A 13,830-nucleotide genomic window follows, 5' to 3' on the forward strand; every position below is an offset into this window, starting at 1 on the left:
TTTGTTATTTGTTTGTCTGTTTACATTATCAGATTTCAAGACAGATTGGCCTCCCATCTCAGGGCGGTTTACAACATTAATAGGTATAGGTATATCAACAATTAAAATCTTCCCAGTCTGCCCATGCATTAAAACAGCCCTGCATACACCTGAATTGTTGGTGGAAGTGTAGGGGAACTGCCACCACTCTGGTATACATTGAATTGTGGAGAGTTCAGAATATCTCTCTTCTTCCTCTTCAGGCTAAGTTGGCCTCCTGGATGGCTCAGTGAAGCATGAAGACCAGGCAGAGTATCAAAAATAGGGTTTATTAAATAACAGAGATGGGTTAGGTAAAATGCAAGGCAATGAATGAGAGCTGGCAACAATACAACAAAAATGCCAGAGGTGTCTACCTTTTTACTTCCCATTACTCCAGGCTGCTCACAGGGGCCCATTATGCACGGAGTGGAGTCCACATTTGGGGTGGAATGGTGGCGGCTAAAATCACAAATTATGCACACCGCGGGTGGCAACCGGGCGCAGAGTCAATGTATGCCACCGAAAAAGCCACGTTAGCGAGATGTGGAAGAAAGTGGAGCTTCCTGGGACCAGGGCGCAACCAGAAGTGGCTCCGGAGTATCCGCGTGCATAATCGGATACTCTGGGTTTTGCCGCCGTTGCGTTCCGTCCCGTGCGTAATTGGTTTGCTTCACTTCTTCCTCCTCCTTGTTCTCCATGCCGCCGTTTCAGCAGCCGTGCATAATAGGCAAGGGTGGGTCAGCCTATACATCAAAAGATGATGATGATAATGCCTTTTATGCTTTTTGCCCAATGACCACAGTCTTACTTGTGATTGGCTTCAGTTTTCTTTCCATTTCTTTGCCCAATCAAAGGGCACAGAGAGTACCTGGGAACTGTAGGCCCACAGTCTAATTTATTTGAGGCTTTTGGGCGGCTGCAGGCCTCAATCAGTCCCAGTTTAGGATTAGGATCATGACAGCCTGGCAGTTAAGTTTGGTGGTCCCCTCAGAAACTTATTGTGGGGGCCCCCCTGAAATATACCATGGCCTCCTGGGGTGTTATTTGCCGCATACTGAGAAAAGAGGGAGGCCTTCAGCATGGTTCTCAGTGGGACCTAGGGCTGCCAAACCTTCTGGTGTGGGCAGAGGAAATGTTTGCATTTTAGAAAATGCAGCACAAGACGTTCTTACCAGAGGTGTCAAAGGGTATCTCTAGGAATCCCCAGAGACTCTATTGTTTACCATAGAATTTCTAGTGATTCCTAGTGATTTTCACCTCCAGCTTTTTTACCAGAAGAGAAGCAGGGACACCCACAATGCTATGACCCCCTCCCGCCAGTTGCCTGGTAACCCTACATAGAAAGCCACCTTTGCATATAGCAACTAACAACCTTTTGCGATTTTGTTTCTTAACAGCAGGAAGTGAAGTAGACGAGCCAGCCTTGAAATCCCCTCCATCCACCATCTTGAAGAATTATGTCATTGTTGGTTCCTCCCAACTCTCAGGACAAGCTGCTCCCTTCCAGCCCTCAGGCCAGAAAGTCTCCGATCCCCACCTCAGAGGACAGCATACGACGCCAACGGGCTCGCCTCACCTATCTGCCGTCCACCTGCCTTTACCTCCCAGCCGAGTGATTGAAGAACTTCACAGAGCTCTCGCCACCAAACATCGGCAGGACAGGTGAGGGCGTCACAAGTTGAAGAGTGTGCTGGGCACCGCAAAACTGCCCTGGGCCAAGACTGACAATGCCTCCAAGAGACCCTTCCCACTTGCTAGGAAGTTCTGGTAAGGCCTCTAGGGTTGCCAACTTCAGGTTAAGAAATACGTGGAGATTTTGGAGATGGAGCCTGGAGATGGTAGGGTTTAGGAAAAGGGGGGATCTCAGGAGGCTACAATGCCATAGAGTCTGCTCGCCAAGGTCAATACTTTTTCTAGGTGAACTGATCTTTGTCAGCTGGATATCAGTTGTGATTCTGGAAGATCTCCAGGCCCTACCTGGAAGTGGTTGATAGAGAGGCCCACAAATGACACATGGCTAAAAAGAAAGAAGCTGACAAATAGCAAACAGTTCCCATCAAGAATCTTCTTTATTAAATCTGAGCCAAAAATATTCTGAATGTAATCTCATTTGCGAAATAATGAAATTTCTTCAGTGGCTCAGTTATATCTACATGGGGAAAAAACGTTAGTTATACCATAAGTCTAGTTTCTTAGTTTTGAATTGTACCATTGTAGATAATCCCTTCCCTATATTTGTGTTAAAAATATCCTACTTTTTAATATTTCCAACTGAGATTATATATCGAATGTTGGACTGACGGCGCAGTATTGTTTTATCATAGGTATTATATATGATTTTTTTACTCATATTATCTGGGACATGTAAAACTAAGAAACAAGACTTGTGGGGAAACTTTTTTGTCAGAGCCAGCTTGGGGTAGTGGTTAGGAGTGCGGACTTCTAATCTGGCGAGCCGGGTTGGATTCTGCTCTCCCCCACATGCAGCCAGCTGGGTGACCTTGGGCTTGCCACAGCACTGATAAAACTGTTCTGGCAGAGCAGTGATATCAGGGCTCTCTCAGCCTCACCCACCCCACAGGGTGCCTGTTGTGGGGAGAGGAAAGGGAAGGCGAATTTAAGCCGCTTTGAGACTCCATCGGGTAGAGAAAAGCAGCATATAAGAACCAACTCTTCTTCTTCTTCTTCTTCTTCTTCTTCTTCTTCTTCTTCTTCTTCTTCTTCTTCTTCTTCTTCTTCTTCTTCTTCTTCTTCTTCTTCTTCTTCAATAATATCAGGGCTTTCTCACCCTCACATTCCTCACAGGGGGAGGAAAAGGAAGGCGAAAGTAAGCCGCTTTGAGACTCCTTCAGGTAGAGAAAAGTGGCATATAAAAACCAACTCTTCTTCTTTATTTGTGTAGATATAATTGAGCCACTGAAAAATGAGGTTATATCCAGATCTCGTTCTGGCTCAGATTTAATAAAAGAAGATTCTTTACAGGAACTGTTTCTTTCTTCCTACCTGGAAGATGACAATTTTAATCACCTCTCAATACCATAACAAAGACTTGATTCAGATGCTCACTAAATAGGGATCCAGTTATCATGGCAAACCAGGAATAAACATGGAGCCGTACACCTAATGTAATATAGAACATGAGTGCTCCACTTGTTGGCCTGTGTGCATGAAGATCTGAATCATAACTAGGGATGGGTGCAAATTGGGAAAATGAAGTTCAGTTCATGGTTCGTGGCATGACCAGTTCACAAACCATGAACCATCATGAACTTTTTGGAGCTAAATTAACTGGTTTGGGTCAAGAGATTCATGAACTAGTAAAACAGACCCCCAGTATGATAGAGACACCAAACCCACAGGAGAATTTTGGCTGACAATCCTCTATCTGCCCTGGTGAGGATTTAGAAGGTCTGAGGTACAGCACTCCAATAAGGTGACTGCCTGTCATTTCACCAAAAAGCAGTTTTGGGGGGGCACCTTCTTTGGGGGGGCATAATGTGGACCTGAGAATCCAATTCTCATTAAAATTGGAGGGCAAATAGAGGGGAGTCAGCCCAAGATTGCCTGCAAGTTTGGTTTCTCTACTTTGAACAGGATCTGTTCTATATACTCCTGAACCTCCAGAACCGATGGCTGTCAAAATGCCCCCCTGACATTGACAGGATCAAGAGTGAATAGAACTCTTATATTCAAACTGGTGCCATTTCATTTGAACCGTATTTTCCTTTAGAAGCATGTACTGCCTTTCTTTGTCCTGACCTGGATGGCCTGATCTGGTCAGATTGTGGAAGCTAAGCATAGAATCATAAAATCATAGAATCATGAACCAACTAAAGGAAGCAGTCAGAGACAGGGACGTGTGGTGAAGACTTTCCTATAGAATCACCAAGGGTCGGACACAACTGAACAGATAACTGTATCATAGTTCATCTCCAGGCAACAGAGATCAGTTCTCCTGGAGAAAATAGCTGCTTTGGGGGGTGGACGCCATACCATCATGCACCACTTCCTCATCCTTCCCCACCCCAAATTCTTTCCACTCCTGGCTCCACCTTCAAGGTCTCCAGATATTTCATAGAATAGAATCATAGAATAATAGAGTCGGAAGGGACCTCATGGGTCATCTAGTCCAACCCTCTGCACTATGCAGGACACTCACAACCCTATCGCTCATCCACTGTCACCTGCCACCCCCTTGAATCTTCACAGCATTTCCATCAGATGGCTCTCCAGCCTCTGTTTAAAAATTTCCAGAGATGGAGAACCCACCACCGCCCAAGCTTTTGATGTAGATGTAAAGGATTAGTAGATTCTTGGCTTCCCCTTCCTGAATATCATAATCTTCTGACCCGTCCTAGCCTTCTGTGGAGCCCTGAGCTTCAGAGAACATGTACATGGCCATAATTTCCTTCAAATGATGCTACATTATTGGTGCCTGAAGGACCATGTCCTCTGTCTTCCATCCCCAGCTTTCATGGAAGGGAAAACAAAGGATCTCCCAAAAAGCGAGTGGACGTCCGCCCGTGCAGAACATCCAGCATAGAGCACAGCAAAGAGAAGGACTCTTCAGGGAGCTACGGCAGCGATCCGGAGAACAAGCGGAATTCTGTGAAGGAGTCTGATGAGAACAAAGAGAACCTGATCATGAACTCTGAAATCAAGGATGACTCTGTTTTCTATCAGGACGAAGAGGTTTTGAACGACTCCATAATTTCTGGTAAGAGAAGCCATATTATGAACTGGGTTTAAAATGTTAATCCGGTAAACTTGGTTCTTCCATTCAGATGCATTCCTTGGTAAAGTTGCTCGTGGTGAACTGGTTGTGGGGAAATGGAGCTGCATGCTTAATCAGGTGTCACAAGCACTTCCATGCACAGGATGCCCTTCCAAAGGACACAAACCATGCTGAGGCATGTCTTGCGAAAGTCCAGAAGCTGCTTATTAGTCCACAGAGAGCACTACAGGTCACATTGCAATAGCAAATCATTGCTAAGAATGAGTTACTAAGAGAAACCAAGAGTTCATTTAAACAATCCCCTTCCCCTTCTCCCCATGCATGCATGGAACACAGTTTCTTATCTTCAAAGTAAATCCAGAGCTGAGAGTTGACTTCAAAGTAAATGCAGAGCTGAAAGTTGACACCTCAGTGCCAATGAGCTGGTACAACCATCTGGCCTTCAGGCAAAACAGAGAATAACAATAACAACAACAACAACAATAACAGAAGTGGATCCAGATAACACTACAGGGGATCAGAACAACCTGGGAACCAAAATGGGGGCAGGGAATGGGGGGCTAAGAATCCCTGGAAGAAGCGAGCATGCAGCCCATCGGAGGCAAACCATGTGAAGGGAGAGGGGCTACATGACCTCAGGTTAGCATGGCATTTGTAATTTCGAGACCTAGGGTCAAGTCCCACTTCTGTAAGGAAGACTGTATTGTGGATGCATTCTCTCTATGGCACAATGTACGGAGGCCTCACTTCTGAAAGGTTGTGGACAGAATGGTGCAAGTACAGAAGAGACAGATGAGAATGATTAGGGTCTTGAAGACCAAGTCTTATGATCAACTGCTGAGGGACATGAGAATGTTCAGTCTGGAGAAGAGGAGGTTGAAAAGGGACAAGATTGTGGTCTTCATGTATTTGAAAGGTTGTTATTTGGAGGAAGGCAAGGAGCTGTTCCTGTTGACAGCAGGAGACAGGACGTCCAATGATGGGTTTGAATTAAGAGTGGAACGGAACCAGCTGGATATTAGTAATTTGTTTTACAGTAAAAAAAAAGTTTAGTGGAGGAATCGGCTGTCTGGGGAGGTGGCCATCTCCCTCTCATTGGCAGTCTTCAAGCAGCTGGCGGACAAACAACAGGAATGCTTGAGGTTAATCCTGCATCAAGCAGAGGGTTGGACTAGATGGCCCATGTAGCCCCTCCAACTCTATGATTCTGTGTTACAGGAACACAGCAGTTTGGCATTCACCAGTCTCGCATTCCTCAGCCATGTCTCTAGAGAGGAACCACATGGATTAACGGAGGGATACGACTCCTTCCCATGTCAACACTGCTGTGAAAGAAGATGACAATTCAGCCAGACCACATGGTTCCCCTCTAAAGATGTAATTGGAGTGGTGGGAAACTGGTCAATGGTGAGAGGCAGGGGTAGTCAACCTGTGGTCCTCCAGATGTTCATGGACTACAATTCCCATGAGCCCCTGCCAGCAAACACTGGCAGGGGCTCACGGGAATTGTAGTCCATGGACATCTGGAGGACCACAGGTTGACTACCCCTGGTGCGAGGGACTCAGTAGTAGCATACGGGTCTTGGCCTCCCATTCAAGGCTTCTGGTCTAGAAATAATAGAGATCTCCTACTGCAAATGCCTATTGTGATTATGACATCCACAGTACAGAGCCTGAATTAAATTTAAGTCCGTATGAGGGCCAGCGTAGGCAGTGGCTGAGCCCCAAGGCTTCTCAAGCGGGGCAGCAGCTGGGGCCCACAACTCGGGGAGGAGGGCACTGTCACACACCTGCCTGGCCTGCTCACCCTCCTGAGCCATCAGTCCTTCTACTGGGATATTTACTTAATACAGGAGAAATTGCCCAGTCAACAGAAGCAGGGTACAAGTGAAGGAAGTCAACCTCCCAAGGATTATATTCCAAAAAAGGTGAGCTTATGTTAATTCAAGTAGATCCCAGTTCACATTAAATTTGCAGTCAAAAAGAAAGAGAGAAGCCTGATTGGAAGAGTAATTCCCCTATCACAAATGCCCAGCTTGTCCGGCACCACGTGGGTGGGAGTACAAGGGCTTCGTATCTAAAGGAGAGACCCTAGAGCAGGGGTGGCCAAACGGCGACTCTCCAGATTCCCTCGAACTACAATAACCATGAGCCCCTGCCAGCATGGTGCTGGCAGGGGCTCATGGTCATTGCAGTACAAGGACCTCTGGAGGGCCCCCGTTTGGCCACCCCTGCTCTAGAATCTCGAGGCATTTCCCATCCTGGGGTTGACGACCCTACGGAGGTTGTATCTGGATTTTGAGGCCCTTGCCTGGCTCACCTGGTGGAAAATAAGTATACGTGTATCTCAGGAAACCACTCTGAACCAGAGTATTAGTAAACCGATAATAGCTGTTCCGTGAGGCTCTGCCCAAGTGGAGTGTGTGTGTTTGTGGGAAGAATTCTAATTAAATGTGAAAAATGGGCCATGCTCAGTGTGCATCCAGGAGCCGGCAGATCTCACGATGCCTTTTACAACTGCGAGGCCGAGGGATTCGCTAATTAAACCACAGGGGAGAAGATTGAGATATCTCCGCAGAGCCTTCCACAGAGCAGGGCTGTCACGACCCTCCCCGGCCGTGTTTGTTTTGCAGGAGCCGCGTATTTCATTGTGGACACTGGGGGGCGCTGTGCTCACTGCCTGAGAAGGCTCTGCACTTTCTTGCGAAGTATTTCAAAGATGCAGGAAGGCGCCCACCAGAGCTCTCTTGCCTTCTTTCTTCCGTTCCTTCTTCATCTTTTTTCGTAAGACGGACGGCCGCCCTTCAGAGATACGGAGTCGGAGTTGCGTTCGGCAGGGATGCTTGAGAGACTCCAAAGGGAGATAGATGGCTGCATTTCCAACATGGATGAATACAGCTGAATGTTATCGCTGGCAGGAAGGATCAAATCGAATCTGTTCTGCCGGCAGGATTTATCTTGCACTGGATCACTGAAATGATCCCCTTGGTTGGAACCTGGGGAACTTGTGCAGGGCCATCCCAGGGATGCTATATAACAGCGGTAGTCAAACTGCGGCCCTCCAGATGTCCATGGACTTCAATTCCCATGAGCCCCTGCCAGCGAATGCTGGCATGGGCTAATGGGAATTGTAGTCCATGGACATCTGGAGGGCCGCAGTTTGACTACCCCTGCTATATAAGTTCATGTGGTGAGCTGGTGTGATCTTGATATAGGGCTGATGTTTCACTGCACCAATGATTCCGCGACTTATTGAACCCACTATTCAATAGAGGCCATCTAGTCCAACCCCCTGCTTAATGCAGGATGGACCCGGAAATTGCAGCTGGTACTGAAATTGCAGCTGCTAGGGTCCTCACAGGTACATCGTGGAGGGCCCGTATCCAGCCGGTGCTGAGGCAGCTGCATTGGTTACCAGTTGTAGCCCCGATCAGGTTCAAGGTTTTGGTTTTAACCTTTAAGGTCATCTGGGGCTTGGACCCCACCTATCTGAGGGACTGTTTATCTCCTCATGCCCCCTGCAGGGCTCTTCACTCAGTGGGTACTAATCTGTAAATCGTCCCGCAGCGCAGGGCAAATAATTGACTAAGGGCTCCTCGGGAGGAGTTAGGGTGGGACCAGTCCGGGATAAAAACTCTGAGGGGACCAATCAGGAGCTGGCTGCATGTGAGAGAGGAGTGGAGAATCAGACCCGGCTTGCCAGATTAGAAGCTGCTGCTCTTAACCACAACACCAAACTTGCTCTCAGTCATGTCCCTTCTCAGCCTCCTCTTCTCCAGGTTGGACATTCCCAAGTCCCTCAGCCTTTCCTCATAAGGTTTGATCCCCTGGCCCTGGATCATCCTCATTGCTCCCCTCTGAACCCTCTCAGTTTTGCCCTTTTTGAAATGAAGCCTCAAGAACTGCACACAGGAGTCCAGGTGGGATCTGACCAGTTTGGTATACAGTGGGACTATAAAATGAGAGTCCTGTAGCTCCTTTAACACCAACAAAGATTTATTCAAGGCGTGAGCTTTCGAGTGCAAGCACCCTTCGTCAGACTATGAACTACCATCATGACAGTGGGAATATATAAGCAAAAGCTAATCCTGTTGCATTAGTAAACTGAGTCACAGCATCCAAATACAGCCATAAGATAATTCTTTGTTAAACCAGCCAATCAGACCCCTTGAATTCAGTTGTAGTTCACAAAAACATGTGAGAAATAAAACTGTCAATGCCAGTGATCAACAGTTGCCACCCCACCATTTACTCCTGGCCCCATCTGTCTCCATACTAGTGTGAAACATTCCTACAAGTAGAAGCTGAGCTGGCAGCTATCTTGTCCTGGGACCAGAGAGCTGAATTCAAAATTACATTACATATTACTAACAGTCACATAATCCCAATTAAAATAAATTGTAAGGAATGTGGATACACAAGTTAAACAAGGTCAGCATGCATAGTGAGATAAGAAACCTTTGTCCTTGTTGAATCCAGGGTATGTCATAGTATAGAGCAGTGGTCCCCAACCTTTTTATCACCGGGGGCCACTCAACGCTTGACAATTTTACTGAGGCCCGGTGGGGGGGGGGGGTTGTTTACTCCTCTGCTCTCAACCACTGCCCTAACGCTCTCTGATCGCTATGGTAATGTTTAAACCTCCCTTCAAAATAAGATACAGACACGCCACAACAATGAACATAAGGAACATTTTATTTTCATGGAAATTTGAACTCATGACAATGACAAATCAATGGGAACCCTGAGCTTGTTTCTCTGCAAGGAGATAGTCCCATCTGGGAGTGATGGAAGACAATGACACCTGAAGTGTGTTGTAAAGGCCCAGGGGGATGAAGTAAAGGGCGGGGGGGGGGGGCGGGAAGGCATCCTTCGCGGCCCACCTCCAATTAGTCAACGGACCACATATGGTCCACAGCCCACAGGTTGGGGATCGCTAGTATAGAGTGTTGTAATAACCTGTTTCTGCAATCTCCCTTTCTAGCCTGTTCTTGAAGTTCCTTTGCAATAAAATAGCTACTTTCAGGTCCCTTATTGAATGACCTGGAAGGTTGAAGTGTTCCCCTACAGGTTTTTCAATTCTGTGGCTTTTGATGTCAGACCTGTGCCCATTAATTCTTTGGCGGAGGGTTTGACCTGTTTGCTCTATGTAGAGAACATTGTTGGCACTTGATGGCATATACTAAATTGGAAGATGAGCAGGTGTATAAGCCTTTGATGGTCTAGGTCAAGGGTAGTCAAACTGCGGCCCTCCAGATGTCCACGGACTACAATTCCCAGGAGCCCCCTGCCAGCGAATGCCTCGGAATTGTAGTCCATGGACATCTGGAGGGCCGCAGTTTGACTACCCCTGGTCTAAGTGATGTTGTTAGGTCCAGTAATTGTGACATTGGAGTGTATATTGCCATATACACTCCAAGTTGGCATCTGGGTTTGTTGCAAGCTCTAGGACCAGTGTCCATGCTCACATTCGATGCTGCATCGTTGTAGGTGAGGAGTTGTTTGAGATTTGGGGGCTGTCTGTTTGACTATGACATCTTTGGTGGGAAGTTTTCGCTTCCTGTCCATCAGCTACCTCATGTGGGAGCAAAAATCCAGGGTGGACTGGGGGGGAAGTGGGCCAAAGGACCCCCAAGAGGTCCTGGGAAAAACCGAGACAACTAACCCGAGACAAAACAACACAGCATCACACCTGGGTAAGTCCTCCGTGTGGGAAACGTTTCTGAAGAACATCCTTGTGGAATTCATAAACTACATCCCATTTTTTTCAAAGAAACGTGGTCCAATAAAAATTAAAGCAATAAAAAATGAGTGTCCCTTGGCTTATTTTAGGAACAGCCTCTCGTAAACGTTTGCCATTTTCCAATTTTTGCTTGCAGGTACTTTGCCAAGAAAATGCAAGAAAGAGTTGCTGGCAGTGAAATTGCGGAACAGGCCGAGCAAACAGGAGCTGGAGGATAGGAATATTTTCCCCAGGAGAACCGACGAAGAGAGGCAGGAGATCCGCCAGCAAATTGAAATGAAACTCTCCAAGTAAGTACAGTTTGGAGTCTGCAACTTCCCACTGCATGCCTTGTCTTTGCATCCTGCTCCATCTGCTCTTGTGTATCACAGATTTTTAGCGATGGCAAATCTGGTCTCAAAGCCATCCGTTTCCCTTGCCTTCATTGGCATGGCCAATTCCAGTGTAGAATCCGGAGGTCTCTCGGTGATGACTGGGAATGGAATCGAGAACTTAAAAACAGTGCAGTGCCTGCAAGGATGAGGCATGGGAGTGTGGCCCAGGGTCTCTGAACATCAAGTGAAATCCAGTGTTACTCTTCTTCTACATCTGTTTAGGAATTGGAAGGAAGGAAGGAATATTCAACTCAAACTAGCATGTTAGTCACATAAACTGGAGGTGTGGCTTTGCACAAGGTGACTCACTTGGATCAGAAAAGTTCCCTGAACTTGGTCCTTTTATGCCAGCTCAGGGATTCCATAGATGATGATGATGATGATTTAATTTTATTGCTTGCGTCTCCCCAAAGGTTCAAGGTGGGTTACAACATCTTCTGTTCACACAGGGAATGGGGATTTCCATGCCTTTGACACTGTAAATTAGTTTGGATCAGAAAGATTCCCTGAACTTGGTCCTTTTATGCCAGCTCAGGGATTGCACAGCTTCTTTTGTTCACATGGCATGGGGATTTTTAGGCTAGCTCAAGGGCTGCACATGCATATCTCCTTCAAGAGGACCTCTGTGGGGCCTTTTGCATGGGTATGTGTAAGTAGTGTTTTATTCCCCAAATAAAAAATAGCAGTATGCAGTTGATTTTTACATGGTTTGGATACCTGTTTTATTGGGGGGGGGGGATCTCCCATATCAAAACTGGGGATTTTAGCATGGAGACTGAAAATCCAGAAAATTTGGTTCAAGCCAACGTGATGGTGCCCTTTGACTGCCTGGTTAGAGGTGATGGGCGTTTGCCCTCCTAGGTAGCTGCAGGCCTTGTCTGATAAGTTTAGAATGACCAAGTGTTGAGTCTACAGAACAAATGAAATAGTCTGCACAGTGATGCACCTGCAAGATGGTTTTTGTGCCTCGGGGATTGCTGTGAGAAAGAAAAAGAGATTCTCTGATGTGTGGTAATGTGTTACCTCTCTCCCTGACCTTGGGGCAGGAAGCCCGGTTCTGGGGGTGGCATCTGGAGGGTTTTGCATCCAAATGGGCAGGTGTGGGGAGCCAGGGCGATGGAGGTTGACAGAGCAACCGTTTCTGGGTATTTAGTCTTAGCAAGGACTTAGAGGTGTCAGCATCGTATCTTCAATAAAGATTCCTTTCAACAAAGTCTGCTTATTGGGAGCAATCAGCTGGACTCTTACATACCATATATACTCGAGTATAAGCCGACTTTTCCAGCACATTTTTATATGCTGAAAAGGACCCCCTCGGCTTAAACTCGAGTGAGTATAAGTTGGCCCTCTTGTTCCACTTGTTGACCCTCTTTCCCACTTACAGAGGGAGTTTACTGTTTTTCTTTGAAATAAATATTCAAAAGCATTTAACCTACTGATGCCTTAATTAATGTAATTTTATTGGCATCTATTTTTATTTTTGAAATTTGCCAGTAGCGGCAGCCTTTCCCACCCTAGGCTTATCCTCGGGTCAATAAGTGTTCCCAGTTTTTGGTGGTAAAATTAGGTGCCTCGTGTTATGTTTGGGTTGGCTTATACCCAAGTATATACGGGGTATATGGATCAAGTGAAATGTGTCCTGCTGCTTACTTAGAATCTTAGGGAGGGTCTTAGAGGGTGTAATGGAGAAGGAGAAGGTGGTCAAAGACTAGACTGTAACCTCCACAGGCAAAGACTTTGTATGCCAGAATGCCACTTGCTTGGGATTCATAGTGGTGGTGGCCACTTTGTGCAATGTTTTTTGGTCTCCCAGAAACATCTACTGAGCCCCTGTAGAAAAGGAAATGCTGAAAAAGATGGGTGCTGAGGTCATAGTTTGCTTAGGGTGTAAAACAAACTCCGTTGGGTCAACCTTGGGTGGGTCACCATACCAAGTAAATTTGAGCTTGTGGGTCATCATACCAAAAAACCTTGCTTTACAAGCTATTAGCTCCTTTACTTTGTTGTTGAGGTGTAGAGTATCTTGAATTACAACAAATGTTGGGCAACTGCCAGATATCCTTCGAGGAGGAAGGGGATAGGACTTTTTCGAAATGGCATCTCGCATGAAGAGAACGCCTATTGTATGGTTATATAAAACGTAACTGGATCAAGACTACTAGGGGATATTTATTGATTGAATTTATATCCCACTGTTACTGCTATATGTTGCTATTGCTGAACTGGAAGCTGTTCCAATCTTGCAATCCTGTCCAGATTTTTGGTGGAGCACAATGAATGAATGAATCAATCAATGAATCAATCAATGAATCAATCAATCAATCAATCAATCAATCAATCAATTACTTTATTACAATTCAAGATCAGCATGCATACATAACCAAAATTACACAGCTGTCATTTGCCCAACTAATGGTAAAAGAACAAACAAACAAACTCTCTACCAACACAGATCTTGGGAGTTCTGACTCTGTCATTCATGCATTCATACATGTGCTTCTCTTGCTACAAAAGCACATCTAGATCAGCATTGGTGATACGAATGAAGTCCTTTGAAAATCGTTTTGTTTTGAGGTAATGGCAGGTGTCATAAAAATTCCTTCTGTGCCACTTGAAGTGTGTCTGCTGTCTTTCCCCTACATACAAGTCCTCACTTGAGTGAAGAGCTAGCCTGCATGGCATTGCCGTATGAGTGTGCCCACGATGTTCTTGTTCCAGAAAATTGTTGTGCGCATGTAAAGGGTTGTCAAGTCACAGCTGACTTATAGAATCATAGAATCATAGAATCATAGAGTTGGAAGGGGCCATACATGAATGAATGAATGAATGAATGAATGAATGAATGAATGAATGAATGAATCAATGAATCAATCAATCAATCAATCAATCAATCAATCAATCACTTTATTACAATTCAAGATCAGCATGCATACATAACCAAAATTACACAGCTGTCA

The 13,830-nt window shown here is 45.9% G+C and overlaps 1 protein-coding gene across 5 annotated transcripts in view; it reads left to right on the plus strand.

Annotated features, from left to right (window-relative positions):
- The window catches only part of PHACTR3 (phosphatase and actin regulator 3), a 238,914-nt gene that overhangs the window by 130,192 nt on the left and 94,892 nt on the right, over positions 1-13,830 (plus strand). For 3 of the 5 annotated variants that reach the window (XM_077335748.1, XM_077335750.1, XM_077335751.1), the window contains 3 exons: positions 1,419-1,683; positions 4,491-4,738; positions 10,636-10,789. In XM_077335748.1, the coding sequence (XP_077191863.1) occupies positions 1,419-1,683; positions 4,491-4,738; positions 10,636-10,789 (667 nt within the window). The remainder of the gene's footprint in view (positions 1-1,418; positions 1,684-4,490; positions 4,739-10,635; positions 10,790-13,830) is intronic. The other 2 variants (XM_077335749.1, XM_077335752.1) reach the window with 2 other exon arrangements.

Source organism: Paroedura picta, chromosome 4 (assembly GCF_049243985.1).
Source record: "Paroedura picta isolate Pp20150507F chromosome 4, Ppicta_v3.0, whole genome shotgun sequence".
Classification (NCBI taxonomy): domain Eukaryota; kingdom Metazoa; phylum Chordata; class Lepidosauria; order Squamata; family Gekkonidae; genus Paroedura; species Paroedura picta.